Source organism: Enhydra lutris, unplaced genomic scaffold (assembly GCF_002288905.1).
Source record: "Enhydra lutris kenyoni isolate GAN:26980312 unplaced genomic scaffold, ASM228890v2 scaffoldscaffold8, whole genome shotgun sequence".
In the NCBI taxonomy this organism is placed as follows: domain Eukaryota; kingdom Metazoa; phylum Chordata; class Mammalia; order Carnivora; family Mustelidae; genus Enhydra; species Enhydra lutris.
In genome coordinates, this window is record NW_019154092.1 from 45,146,781 (window position 1) to 45,162,611 (window position 15,831).

At 36.1% G+C, this 15,831-nt stretch overlaps 1 protein-coding gene across 1 annotated transcript in view; it reads left to right on the plus strand.

Annotated features, from left to right (window-relative positions):
- LOC111142604 (DCC netrin 1 receptor) overlaps window positions 1–15,831 on the plus strand; it is a 739,964-nt gene that overhangs the window by 453,487 nt on the left and 270,646 nt on the right. The window contains exon 11 of the mRNA XM_022495904.1: window positions 2,325–2,374. Within this exon, the coding sequence (XP_022351612.1) occupies window positions 2,325–2,374 (50 nt within the window). The remainder of the gene's footprint in view (window positions 1–2,324; window positions 2,375–15,831) is intronic.

Consider the following 15,831-nt stretch of genomic DNA (forward strand, 5'->3'; position numbering starts at 1 on the left):
CTGCTCCCAGGTTTTCCAGTGCTAGGTATATAACAAGGAAATGAGTGCAGTTATTCATCGAAAGACATGGACAAAAGTTTTCATAGCAGATTTATTCTTCATAGCCCCAAACTGAACGTAATCCAATGCCATTCATCAATAGAATGAGTGCATATAAAATATAATGGTAATATTTTAGAATAGGACCAGTACAAAACCAAACAAAATGACTGAAACTACTGCAAGACGCAGCAGAAAGAATGAATCCCACGAAATCACGATGAGCAAGAGAAACCAGCCTGAACAAAATAACTGATTTCATTTTTAGTAAGCTCCAAAGCAAGCTAAGCTAATCAGTGGTGTTAGAAGTCAGACTCCTGGTTACTCTAAGAAGGATATTGATTGGGAAGGGACCCAAGTGAACTTTCCAGGATACTGAAAATATTCTATATCTTGATCCAGGTGTTGTTTAAATGTGAACACTCCTACAGACATATAACTTTATCCAATCACGCATGCATGATTTGTGCATTATACCATATGTATGTCTTACATTAATTAAAATAAAACTGCGGAAAGAAAGCTTGTTATGGCCAAAACCCTGAGTATGAAAAACATTTTTATTATGTCTTATAATCTCTCTGTTAATTAATTCAACACATATCTGCTGCATGTGACCCACACACATGATACTCTTACTGATACTGAGGATTCAGCATCTAAAGGGACAAGAATCCAGGACCCTGTGAGGATTATATTCTGTATCTGGAAAGAAATGTAATATGAACTAAAATAAGTTGAATGATAAAGTCTATTTCTTAAATTATAAAATAATTTCTGAAAGAATTCTTGTTGACCTAATTCATGAAAACAAGCCTCTAGTGAGTGTTTTTTCTTGTTGTTGTTGTTTGGTTTGGTTTGGTTTGGTTTGAGTTTTGTTTTTTGTTTTTTGTTTTTGTTTTGTTTTGTTTTTTGGTCACAAGCTACATTGCTCACAACCTTCACCCGTTACTAAGATAGTAAGATAAGAAGTTCAAAATCAAAACAGAGTAAGTGATTATAATTCCTATGGTGTCCAGAAAGGCCTAGGAGCTAATATTTCAGTAAGCATTTATTTGTTCATGTAACCATTGAGTCAGTAGCTATTAATTGAATGTCAGTCTGGGGGCCATACGAATTAATCAGACACATTTCATGCCCTCATGGTGATTACTTTTCAGAAGGTAAACTCAGAGTAGGACATAAATGAATTCAGGGTAAAATAAAAGGTAAAATATAAGTACCCTCAAGAAATGTAGAAATTGTCCAAGTTCAAGTTAAAGAAGGGGCGACATGACAGAAAACGGCCCTTAAATTCTTGATAATGCTGAGAGCCTTTCTTCTCTGTTAAATTAATCAAATTGTCATGAACAAAATAGGGACTACTCATTTTACAGGTTAATACATGTTAGGCATTTATTGAATGCTACTTCTGTTTCTTTTGTGGGGCAGAAAGCTTTATTTTGTTTATGATTCTTCTCAGACATCTAGGAAGTGTCTGACACATACACCCATTTAGTGAATGGAGTCTTTGAATGACTGACATGATAGAGTATTCACTTTTTGATACAGTAAATATCCACTAGAAGTGTTGTTAAAAAAAAAAATTGTACATGTTCTTCCTTCTTCCATGAAGGAATGGGGCAATCAAAATGCAAGTAAAAGAAAAAAAAAAAAAACGTAGAAAAATCCACAAAGAAAAACAAGCAGTTTTTTTTTGTTGTTGTTAATGCATTTGAGTCACTGAGAGCTATTTGGTAAACTGCTTGCATCTATGACACATAGGTTTAATTACACACAGATAAAAAGACAGATGTATTTCTTCTTTTCACATTTTAAGAGATAATAAAGATTGCAGTAAGAGGATTAAGCAACATGAGTGACCATTAGCATGACATATTTTATAATAAAACCATGCAGATCCTGAAATACACAATATCTTAAGCCTTTAAAACCACTCTAGGAAATCTTCTGTGTATTTTTATTGGTTTCTCTGGGAAGGTTATAACAAGAAAGCTGTAACTAAATGGCAGTATTTGGTATCACCACAGGTGCTGTCTTGCCTAACAGTTTTTTTGGGGGGAGGAGAACTCCCTATATGGATGCCTGGTCCTACCAAGTGAGAAAAAATAAACAGAGGCAGTTATTTTTCATCTCTCCGGGAAAAGTTAGAAGTTCCACCTGGATCAGCCTACCTAATTACCATCATGAACTGTGAAAGTCACACTTTCTCTTTTCACAGAAGGTTGTGGTTTCTCTTTTCTGACTTTGGCAGTAACCGTCTCGCCTTGTTTTGTTCCTTTTAGTGCCAAGTGCCCCGCCTCAGAACGTCTCCCTGGAAGTAGTTAATTCAAGGGTAAGTCATGGAAAGGTTCACTGTTTCATTCCCTACACGTGTAATTTTCACTTGCCCCATTGATTCACCTCCTTGGGTGCATGGTGGTTGCCATGTGAAGGAATGTTCCAGAACAACACAGTGAGTGAGCAGCACAGATTCCACATCTTCTTCAACCACACTTGAGTTAATTAAAGGAAGGATTGTTTTACTAATAGCACAGTTTTATAAATGTGACAATGATTAAAGGCTATTCTACCAGGAAGCAAAGATGTCTATTTACTTATATTTACCAGCTTAGGACATAATGTGCTAATGCCACAATTGATTGAAGGAACGAACAAAACCTTCACCTTGAAAGAGGTGGAATAGAGAGACTTTGTTTCCTGACAGATTAATTAGAATGGGATGTTTCATACCATCCCTGTTTTCCACTTATAAATATAGACATCAAAAGACCTTCTTGAGGTCCAATAAGGTTATATTTATGAAGCAGTGATCCAGTGATTATTATTTTCCTGGCCTGGAAAATTGATAAAACTTCCAAAAAGACTTGAATTAGTCTAGGTGTGGCTGAGGATAAGGAGCCTAATGCCAGAACTCAGTTCTCTAGAAACGTCTTATTTCGAGTGTGCCTTGGGGTTGAAAATAAGCTAAAGCTGTATAGTACAGTGAAGCAAACAAGGATTGGTTTGGACTGACTCATCACTTTCTTGTGTGTTCTCATGGAAGTGACTTCACTCTCCCCGGGCCTCAGTGATGGGGGGTGGGGGAGTCGTCAGCCTAATTGGTCTCCAAGCTCTGGGAGACAGCCGGGAGATCTTACAAGTGTTAGAAAAAGACATACCCTGGTTTCTATTCTGGCTTTCTCTTTTAATAACTGTATGTGATCTTAGAAAATTTTCTGACCTCAGCAAGCCTCAGTTTCTATATTCATGGAGTATGAATGTTAATGCTTTCCTTATCGATTTACCATGAAGAATAGTAATAGGGCATATACAAAGGATTTAACTTTGTGTCAGTAGCTGTTCACTCAATGTATGATTCCTTGCCACATTTTGCAAAAATCTCTGATGAAGTCCTGTTTTGTGGCTGTGATCAGATTTGCCTCTGTCAAATGAATTTGTCTTTTGGAACAAGTGAAATGTCTCTAAAATCATTAGCCTCTTATATTTTTAGTCCCTATATTGGATAAGAACTAGTAAAATGAATTTAAAATTAGAAGGAGTAAAATAAGTGAACTTAGGAAGAAAAAAATGAGCTAAAGGGAAATAAGCAGAATTATTGAATGACCTTGGTTGCTGACTGTATTTAAATATGGATTTTTACCTCCCTGAAAAGGGAATTCTTGTTTTGCAAAATTGAATTTTCAACTGATTTCTATATATGTATACAAATATCCCAGCCTGTACTCTTCCATAATACGCAATACTGGCTACAACCAAATATAAGCACTCCTGTTTCTATCCTCCTGTGGTTATATCTGGAACACTGCACTCCTAGAAAATTTAACTTGTTCATTAGCTTTTAAGAATGAATACAGCAGGCCCAGGCCCTAGAAAACCACTATTTGCCTCTCTTTCTTTCTGTTATCTTTTTTCCTAGCATTTAAGGAATTAGAAAATATGAGTTTGGATTCTTCTTGGTTTGTTACCAAGGAGAAAGAAATGCGATGGTCAAAACACTGTTATTGTTGTTTTTAATTTCCAGTATTGGTGAAGTGAAAGACAAAAACAATATTGTATTTTGATGTTCTTCTTATGTTTGAAACAAAAGTTCTTAAATATATTAATATTTACCCCATTACCATTTTAAGAAACAAAATACATTTAAAAAGTATTATTTTCCTTGAATAAGTAGTAATATTATCTAATTAAAAGAATTACAACTTTTCTGTTATTATTTTACCTGAGATTTTTATTTATATAGAACAGAGCCATATTTTAAAATTTTATTCTATATAATGTTTACAATTAATGAACATAATTGATCATGTTATTGACAGTCAATGAGAAAATCTGGATATGTTAATACTTTTTATTTTTTAAGATTTTATTTATTTATTTGACAGAGATCACAAGTAGGCAGAGAGGCAGGCAGAGAGAGAGGAGGAAGCAGGCTCCCCGCTGAGCAGAGAGCCCGATGCGGGGCTCGATCCCAGGACCCTGGGATCATGACCTGAGCCGAAGGCAGAGGCTTTAACCCACTGAGCCACGCAGGCGCCCCTGGATATGTTAATACTTTTGAACATAGCTAGGATTTCTGTACATAGAACTCATAAGTCACTATAAGGTATAAAATGACAATTTATAGGCCCTTGTTAAGGTTCTGGCTATCAATAAGCCAACAGGACTGAGATATCATGTCCCAACTATGGGAACAGTAAGATTCTTACAAATGTATATAAAAGAAACAAAAATTCTGTTAATATATTGTTCTTAAAACCCCCATACATCCGATAACCTTTATAAAGCTATAATCATAGAACAGACTTGATTCCCTTTCTGCAGGCTTGCTTGAACACAGATTTTGTTCTGAAGGAATGGCTTTACCTATAGATACTAATTTTAGGTAATAATGAGTCATGATTATATGGTTATTTGTCATACTAAAATTGCTTTACAATAAATAACATCTTCATAAAAAAGAGAAAATAATGATTTACAGAATGGACTTTACAATGTAACTGTTTTATTGGGAAAACTTCATAGGAATAATTTTCTTAAGATTTTTACTTTAAAATTCAATTATTATTTGAAGAAATACATATTACAACTTAATTACTTGGGTAGAATATAAAGCATAAGTAGTAGACTAGGAAGAGCTTTTGTTGGTACTTGACTATTTTCCAATACAAAAGTTCTGAGATAAGACAATTAGAGAATGCTACATTTCAAGATGCTAGCTCTTTGAGATCTTGGAAAGTCAAGATTGGTTTCATTGATTCATTCATTTGCTGTGTACTTACAGTGTATCTGTTATATACTGTATACTTATACACATATATCCATATATACAAACGTACACATTGCACATACACCTACTAAGTGACCCAGTCTTTGCCTTCATGGAACGCATAATAGGAAAACATTCCTTTAATAAGAAAACATATGAGAGAAAATTCACTTTTAATGTAACCAAATTTAATTGAATGTATATCCTCAAAGTGACACTTTTTTTCTCATTGATAAAATGAGAGTTGGAGAGATAATCTCTAAAATCTCTATGACTCCAGGCATCTATGACTGTATTTTCACTTGTCAGACCTTTTCTCAATCACTTTATCTTTACAGAATTTGAGAAAATGGTATACATATTTTGATTAAAGTATACTGGATTCAGTTCACATGTTCAGATAGTTATTGATTGATTACCAAGAATGAAATTTAAAAAAAATAAATAAAATTCAGTATATCACTGGGCACAGATCCTTGTGCAGAATTAATTTTTTTTTTAATGTAGAACAGTGGATTTCTCTTGTTCTTTCACTGCATCTTTCTTGTGTTGAAATTCTTATCCTTGAACAGCAATTAAATCTATGTGGATGTAATTTTGTTGCATTCCTAAAAGCTAATCCCCAGCTAGTCACTCACAGTTTGATAAGTGTGTGTGATGCCTTAATTGCTACAGTAGAAAAATTGATGTGTCCTGCTGTATCTTAGTGCCTCACTCCCTCATGTGTGAGCACATTTTGGCATGCTTAAACAACTTGAAAATTAGTTTAGTGATCCTACAAGTCCCTTTACCTAGAAACTACCCAAAGGGTGAATTAAAACAGCAATTTCCAACTCTAGAAAACATACTGATTATTTTGGTCCCAGATATTTTAACATCTTTTTTTTTTCTTTCTTTTTTCCTTTTCTCTCTTTCTTTAAAACCAAAACAAAACAAAGTAACAAACAAAAACAATGCAGAGATAATCTAAGGACTGTATCATTGGGTAACCTCAGAGGGGCATATGCTTCTGAAGATGTGGAGTGACAGAATGGGTTTGACTCATGTCTCTGTCCCCTGTCATTGAGCTGGTTCTCATATCAACAGAACATTAGAGTCAGGTGGACAGCTGAGTGGGTCATTTGCATTTGACTCCCAACTGGGATACACACTTGTTAGGGGCTGTAAACAATAGTGCAAAAGTGAGGAGAAGGGAGAGAGTGGAGAATTGTAAAACCAAGGGCAGTGTGAGTTACAATATTAATTTGCAGATCCCCTGTTCTCCCCTCCCCCAACTGAGGGCTTCTTCTCTTGGTTGTCCAGAGGGCACTGGAGTTGACACCACTTCCTGCTGCATCGCATCTTCCCAAAAACACACTGCTCACACAGGTGTTCTAGACCCCCTTTTTCAGTCTGACCATGCTTCCTGTGACTGTTGATCTCCCCCTTGTATGCTGAACATAGGCAGAGGCCCCAGCTAGCTCATGAAAACAGGTTTTTTTGTTTCTTTTCCAATCATCCTAAATCCTTCATAAAATATACTTTGACCACTGACTTATTTGGAGCCAGAGCTCTGAGTCCTCCCAACAAAAATTACAGTTGGTCTCTGAAATGCATTTAACGTAGAGAAAGAGGACATGCAGGAGTCCTTAGATGTTGGGTACCATACAAAGATAAATTAGAAACTGGCATTTATGATAATATTTACATTTACACTTCAGACTTCGCACTGGTGTTTTTACTCAGTCACAACACGCAGAGCATTTCTACTTGAAACACGCAGAGCATTTCTACTTGTCTGGACCAGTTATTCGTCAGTTCTATTCAAGTGGCTATAGATCTCTTGTATTTATTTTAGTTATTGATCTCTTCATTGATGCTTTACCTGAGTGTTCTTTGAGTATAGACAAGGTCCAGTGGGCTATGACTGAAACAGTCTTGGGAAGGGTGTGAGGGTAGGAGCATAATTATAAGGAAGAAAATGTTTCCCAATAGTTCTTCCAGCCTAGTCTTTCTGTGTTTGCCTAGAGTTTGTGGAATAGATTGACTGTAAATGTTTATGTTATGTTAAAATTGGACAACATACATTTCATGAGGACTCCCTCAAGAACAAAACTATTTGGTCTGTAATTAGGAAAAAACCCCATCTTCAGATATCTGCTGCCCTGCATACATTTTTTAAAAAATCAATACTTTTATGGTAGTCAAACATATATAACATAAAAACTTACCATTCTAACCTTTTTTGAGTGTATGGTTAATGGCATAAGTACATTCACATTGTTGTGCAATTATCACGAGCATCACTCTCAGAACACTTTTTATCTCCTCAAACTGAAACTCTTTCCCCATTAAATAATAATAATACTCCGTCTCTCTCCTTTCTCCAAGCTCTGGCAGCCAACATTTTACTTTCTGCTTCCTGACTTGTTTTATAAAAAGTGAGGAGACTAATTCATGAGAAAAAATGTGATTGTCTTTTTATCTTAATAGAGAAATGAGAACAATCCTTTTTTTTTTAAGGATTTTATTTATTTATTTGACAGACAGAGATCACAAGTAGGCAAAGAGGCAGACAGAGAGAGAGGAGGGAAGCAGGCTCCCTGCTGAGCAGAGAGCCCGATGTGGGGCTCAATCCCAGGACCCTGAGATCATGACCTGAGCTGAAGGCAGAGGCTTAAACCCACTGAGCCACCCAGGCGCCCCGAGAAATGAGAACAATCTTAAAGTTTTATATCTTCACAGGGAAATGAAGGATCTAATATATGATAATGTTCAAGAATATAGGCAGATGCTGTAATTGGCTGGAAGAAACCTCACTTCCCATTATCAATACTGCTTTCAGAATAATTCTGTTCCAAGGTCCCATATTTATGAATTCTTTTTAAAAAATCTACTGACACTATTCATAATGACTGTAGATACTTTAGTGGTCTAATTCTGCAAGTTGAGTTTATTTCACTTAAGCACACTATTTTGGAGTTCAGTAACCTACATTCTATGATAATATATACTTTGCATTTGTAATATGGGTGAAATTAGACATTAAATTAGCAAGTCTGTTTTGTTCTTGTAATAAAATAACTTTTTCTGTTTGAAAAAAAAGTCTACTGACAAAACAAACTGCTATAGTTAATAACAAACCAGAAATATATGGATGGGCTTGTTCTGGACTAACTCTGAAAACATAATTTTGGTCGTAAACATCAGTTTTATATCCCATTACAGTTTAGACCAGAGCTCCAAGCCAGTAAGTAAATTGATCCTTTGATTTTTTTTTTCCAAAGTTCCAATAACTCAACAGTTTCCATCTTCTCCCCCCACCCCAGTGGAAACACAGTGAATGGATTAACTGTTAGGGAGACAGTATTAGGAGAGTGTAAAAATATATAGATATAGATAACCAATTTTTATATAACAAATGCATCACACCAATTTAAATGCATTCTGTGAATAAGCTCAATAAGAGAATACACTGAAAATTCAAGGCATATCTCCATATCACACTATCACTCATTCTCTTAGATCTGTTCTTAGAGAATACTGACTCATGGTACTTTCCCAAGCAGTGATGTTGCATGATTTTAAATGCTATGAGAAACATAATCCCCTATTAGAGATACTAAGGGCTGCAAAAGTATTTTTTAACTCTGTTTTGGTCAAATGATTTCTTTCTATAGATGACTTTTATACTAAATACTATCCTTAAAACTTTTTCCGTGTTACTTATTGTGGTAACATCATAAACATTCCAAACAAGAACAATGTAGTCCATAAGCTGAGCTAACTCATCTCCACAAGAAAGTACATTCTTACATGAATTAATTTCAAATAAAAATACAAATTAAGTGGACAAAAGAAGAAAAAAATAAATTCCTGAAAAACTAGAAATGAGTCTAGGAAAAGTCTTTACAAAGCACCTTTGAGCAAAACTATGGAATAGGGAGTTGAGAATGACTTATGATCTCTCTTACAGGATTTGAATAAATTAGAGGCATGATTAAATCCCAGTGTCTATATGAACTTTCTATACTATACACAGGATTAGAAAAACATTTCCTAGAATGTTTCAAATACTTAGAAGTATCGTTTTTTTGTTCTGTGATTTGGGGTCATTGTATTTTGTTCTTTCCAAATTCATTTTCATCACTGCCATCTGGGATACCTGCACAGATGATTTGGAAAAAGAGACTAAAATAGGTTGTGGGATACCACCTTCTTCTAATATCGCTTTGTAATTTGTACCTCATCACACATTTCTAATGGCTCCATTTCTGGTTGGCTCTGATGGCAAAGCTCACTTTCGCCTCTCCATGAAGTTTAATGAGATTTCCCTCAAGTCATACATTTTTGAAAAGTGGGAGGTTTAATAATGGGCTTAAATTAAATGAACCTAGGTCTAGTGATAAGGTCTCTGCTTTTAATTTAGTTCAAGGAAGTTGCCCTTATATTTGGAAGGGTTGATTAGTTAGAGGACATAAATAGGTTCAGTCTTACCAGTAGGTAAAAATCAGTCACTAACTATGTGATTTGAATTTAGAGATGTTGAAACATTGACCTACATGCAAAAAAATGTATTTACTTGTCTAGCTTAAAACATTGCTTACCTTAGAAAACAACTGTTAATATACAAATCCTTCATCTGAATTATTTAAGATATTAGCATGAGTCATTTTAGTTAACATTGCTGATACATATTTGAGGAATAACTAATTATAATATAATAAAGGCAGTAACTAAACTTTTTTAGCAGGTATTCTGTAACTGGCAAAATGCTACACAATTAAAACTCTTTTATTTACTTTTTATAATAACCCTGTAAGTATTAGTTGTTGAACCGATGACCGGAATACTAACTTTGAGCTGAGCTTATTGCTGGAAAACCCACAATGAAGGCAGTCAACTCTCCTTCTTTCCTAGAGCTTACTTAAATTCACATACAGGGAGGTAGATTGATAAGCAAACAAGGAACTGGGCAATTAACACAAGAGAATGATGACTTATGTAAAGAAAATAAAACACAATAATATGATAGGGAAGGACATAACTTAAATCAGATTGTCAGGGAAAAGCCTTTTAAGGAGGTGACACTTGAGCTGAGTCAAGAATATGAAAAAGGGCCAGTTTCTTTGCACACCTAAGATAAAGCATTCCAAGGAAATCTCCCAGCTAATACAAAAGCCTTCACAAGGGAACCGTCTGTGTGTGATTGAAATAATAGCCATATGCACGGATCACAGATCTCTGGGTCAGGGCCAGATCATGTGGGGCTTTATAGGGCATGGCAAAAATTAGAATTTCTTTCTGTGGATGATGAAAAGAGGCTTGAATGGGGAGTGATCTCTTTTTAAAAGATCACATTGGCTGTTGTGAGGAAAATTATTAGGGATGGGGCAGCGTGGGAGCAGGGAGACCATTTAGGAGACAATTGAGTGATCTGTATGAAGTGATTGTAGCAGGGACTTGGGAGTCATTACAGAAGATGAGAGAAATGGGAAAAATCATGATGTGTGTTACATTTAGAGCCAATAAGATTGGCTAATGGATTGGATATAAAGGGCAGGGGAAAGAGAAGGATCAAGGATAGAGACTAGATTTTTGCTATAGCAAATGAGTGCACTGTGGGGCTGTTTAATGAGATAAGGATGGGTGCAGAAAAAGATTGGTTTAGAGGGAACAATCAATTAGTTTTTGGACATTTTGAATTTGAGATAACTACTGGACAAACAATTAGGGACGTCAATCATGTAGACAATCTGGCATTTGAGACCAAAGGTCTGATGACAGGTCATGACAGGAGATATAAATTTAAGAGTCACCATCATATTAATGACACCTAGGGAGAGATTATAGTTAGAAAATCAAATGGCTGAATCTTGAGATACTGCACATTTAGAGATTGGACAGAGAGGAAGGAGCAAGATTGGTAGGAGAAAACAAAGAGGGATGGTATCACAGAAGTGGAGGGGAAGGGGGTTGGGAGTGGGGGTGCTGCTAACCATGTCGGTGCTGATGAAAAATATAGAAAATAATGACTGCAATGGGGCCACTTGAGAGGGAGCATGAAAATGGAGAGGAAGGCAAGGGAATTGCAGAACATGACCGCAGATGTCTTTAAGTTTTGTTCTGAAGTGCAACAAAGAAATGAGCAGTAACTTTAGGAGGTGGTAGGCTTAAGGGAGATTTTGTTGCCTATTCTATTTATTTACTGTTGTTTCCTTTTTGAACATAGGAGACTCTGCAACTTCTTCAAGTAGTGCAGTCTAAAGGGGGATATGAGTGATGCAGAAGAGAGTGGAAAGTTGCAAGAGTGCAATCCTTTGCTGCAAGTAGGTGAGAAGGCAGAAGATCTAGCTTGCAGATGCAAGGGAACAGATGCTTCAATTTTAGGAAGGTGAGGCAATGTAAAGGAAGTGGGCATGGATACAGTTATATCAGTAACTGAGATGAGAAGTATGACAAAGGTCTTCACTAACATGTAAAGTCTTGGAGGATCAAGTGTTGAGAGTTTGAAGATAGGGAACAAGATGAGAAATAGTTATTTCAGATTGTAGGGAAGAGAATCATGAAGGATGTGAATTTAAGATTGCTGAGCACTGTGGAATGGCCATTCGAGATTTGTTGTCATGAATTTAAAGTGAAACTAGCCAACACAATTGTGTCTGTTTCCCTCTCCAGGGGTGGTTGCTTGGTTGCTGGCCTGGGTTAGGCAGATAGTTGGGTTTTATTTTGTTTGGAGTTTGCCAGGGGAGAAGGGGATGCAGTGGAGAAGAGATTTAGTAAGGGAATGATTAAAAAGAAGACCCACTTCTTCAAAACTAAGGAAGGACAGTAGGGTATGGTGGCAGGGGTGATGGAGAATGAAAAAGTGGTTAAAGTCTGTGGATTATAGAATTATTATTGTATAATTGTATCATAATTGTATGATTATTATTAATATACCCCATTTTTCCAGAGAGACCACTGAGATTTAGAGAGGCTAGGTAATGAGCCCCATTGCCACACACGGAGGAAGTGACAGCACAAGGATTCAAACCCAAGCTGAGGTTGTTGATTATTTGGCCACAATGCGTCCCATATATGGGGTCTTATGAGAGAAGGGGTTCAAGATAAGCTTGGCCTTCAACGGGTTTAAGTTCTCAGTAGGAATAGTTTCCAGTCAGAAGGTAAGTTCTAGATCAGAAGCTGGAAGATGGGTTAATCCATCAAGTGGCCAATGGAACTAGCTGTGGAAACTGTGGATATAAATGTCATTAAGAAACATGGATATAAATATCAGGAAAGGAGGTCGTAAATGTTAAGAAAGGAGATCTCCTGAGGAGATTCAAAAAGACATGTGTCTGGCTCCCCAGTTTCCCCCCAACTGAACCAATCTGTAAGATTCTGTTCTTCGCATCGCCCACGTATTTCTCCCTGATGAGCCTAAAAAACACCTAGAGGAGCCGTAGATTGTTCACTGAGCAAAGCTGATCCCTCTGAAGCTTTATTAAAGAAGTTTAAAGACTTCTGGCATTCCAAAGGTAATTCTGGCTTTTCCTCAATTCCAAGGTATAGAATATATCAATGAAACTTTGAAAGGGAAAAAAAATGAGCTCTCAAGATTTTTTGGCAATAAACATAAAACTTGTATGTATGTATGTATGTATGTATGTATTTACTTTTAGCAGGGACAGCAATCATTCTGGAACCATTAGGAAATGTATGTAAGGTTCAGAGAAAATGCAAATCAAAACAATCACCATACATTTTATTAGCAAGCATGGTTAATTTAAATAATGAACAAAACTAAACAAAATGGACATTAATTAGATAAGGAGCCTAGAGCAAATGTTGCCAGGAAATAGTGAAACTCTCTAAACAAGAATGTTGTTTTAAGATATTGCACTTTAATAACCAAACTAAGTCTAATACATCATTGCCCTGAAGTCATTTTAGTTTAATCTCATTAAAAAGTCCACTAACATGATGCAATTTCAGTATATGCCCTCAATAACACTGAACATTGAAATCTACTTATTTCATTTGTTATGTCGCTCTTTCACATAGAAAATAGTTTCCATTAGTTTCCCAAAACTGTCCAAAATATCACTCAGTCCACTGGAAAACTCTCTATTGAATTTGACAATCAAAAAGCATCATCTTCATGTTTCCTAAACATTTTTAGAAAATACTCTACATACCGTATTGAATACAGATGGAGTTTTCAAATATATTGAAAAGTATGTAATAGTAGGGTAAAATCTCTGGAAGAACAGGGATTTCTGGGTGGCTTAATTGGTTAAGTGTCCGAATCTTGATATCCACTCAGGTCATGATCTCAGGGTCAAGAGATTAAGCTCTGGGGGTGCCTGGGTGGCTCAGTCAGTTAAGCTTCTAGCTTTGGCTCAGCTTGTGATCCCATGGTCCTAGGATTGCACTCCATATCGGGCTCCTTGCTCAGTGGAGAGCCTGCTTCTCCCTCTCCCTCTGTCTGCCGCTCTGCCTACTTGTGCTCTCTGTCTTTCTGTCAAATAAAATCTTAGGAAAAAGGAAGAGATTAATCTCTGTGCTTAAGATCCTCTCCTTCTGCCTCTCCCCCAGCTTATGTGCACTCACAGGCACACGCCCTCTCTCTCTCTCAAATAAATCTTAAAAAAAAAGTATAGACGAACAATGTAATATTTCCCCAAAATTAACTTATGATCATATTACATATCTAATCTTCACAGAACTAGAAGAAATTACTTGTGTCTTCTACAAATTCCTTTGTTCCAAGGCAAACGAGAAATTCCATTTTCTTTTTTTTATTTTAATAACTCAAGTTCCTCCTACCTAAACATTTCTCATACTTCAGAGAAATTTATTTGACAAACCATTTTGTGTTTCAGCTGAGAGGCAGTAGCTTTTAACTAGATAGTTGTCTATTTTATTTTTACACGGATGAAGTTGAAGGGATACACATAAGAGGGATTTATACCTGAAGAGATGCCCCATACTGACTTTAAATAAAGTTCGTATTTTTTTAAAATATGAAGCCGACTGTAGATTTTTATCTTTTATGCACAGATGAATCTAAATGGTGCAAAGAGTACATATGTCTAAGTCCATGGCTGTGATATCAACATGTACTTCTCTAGAGGTGTCTGTATTTCAACATTTCCAAGTTAAGGGTTTTTTTTGGTACTTCCAAGAAAGAACATATTTGTGTTTCATTTAGATACTAATGTACATAATTCTCTTGATGAAATCAAATATAATGACATTTAAAGGAAACATCAGTTCAAAAAAATCTAAATGATTTCTTCATTTGGAGGCTTTATTAGCAAAAAGGGAGCAAAAGTTTTAAAAATTGTTTCTGTTACAACCTTGGGTTAATTTTTCATGGGATTATTCATTGGTGCATTCATTTACTCCTATGTTTGCTTAATAATAAATATTCATTGAGTATATACCATGTGACAGATGCTAGCTAGATGGCTCTTCTCTGCCAGCTTAATAAGAAGCCTCCCTGTTGCTTGTCAGTCAGGAAACCTCAACACCTCCATAAGCAGTAGCAATGAATGAGAAACCCCGACAAGTGACAGCACCTGACATCGATAACATTTCGGTTCGTGTAGAAGAAATTAAGTTCCCTATCTGTGATAATGGAGCAGTTAGTTACTCGCCCCTCGCCTGATGTGTAGGGGTGGTTGGGACGTTTTTTTGATTGCACTTAGCTTTGATACAATCAGAGATGTTCTGGGTTGATGGATGAGACACCAGGTCTCTGAAGCTGCCCCTGAGCTCCAGGTGGGACAGAATCTTGCTCACTGCCTTGCCATCCTGGAGAGGAAGTTGAACCTGACAGAATCAGCAGGTGGAGGCTCACCATGGCAGCTGGGAGAAAAAAGAAGTTGAAGTCTCCGAGTTAAAGTTATCAAACTTTAAGAAGCATGAAAATCCTATAAGGCAGTACTTGTTTAAAATGAAGAATCCCTTCCCCACCTCCAAGCACACACACTTTTGATCCAGTAGGTTTCCTGTCCAGGAAACTTGTGTTTTCAGGTGACAGTTTCAGTGTTTAATCCAGAAGGCGGTCCATCCATCGTCAGTGGTCATGACGAATGATAGATAAACAACCCTATTCCTTTTTTGAAATATAAGAGACCATCTTACATAATAAAGCCCATGTTTAGAGTTTAGCAACCTTAGTGACTTTTCTGTACTCTCTTTTATGGACCCTTTTGTCTTTATCGCTAATTTATAACTTGAGATGCCCCCAAAGGAGAAGAATTACACAGTTTCTTTAATGATATCTTTATAATAAATACCAGTCATTTCCTTAGTAATGGATTATTTGAGCCTCTTAAAATGAAATAATCAGAATTTTTTAATGATATTCACAAAACACAGTTGTTTTTTTTTCTCAAGGGATTCCATTATCTAATTTTACTAATAATGTGTAGTCTTGTGTGTGTTACTCAGCCATTTACTCACTAATTAATTTTTCTTGATTCATTTACTCAACAAAGAGTTATCATGTACCTGTTCATTAACAACTAGGCAGTGGCATCCCTTAAAAGGCT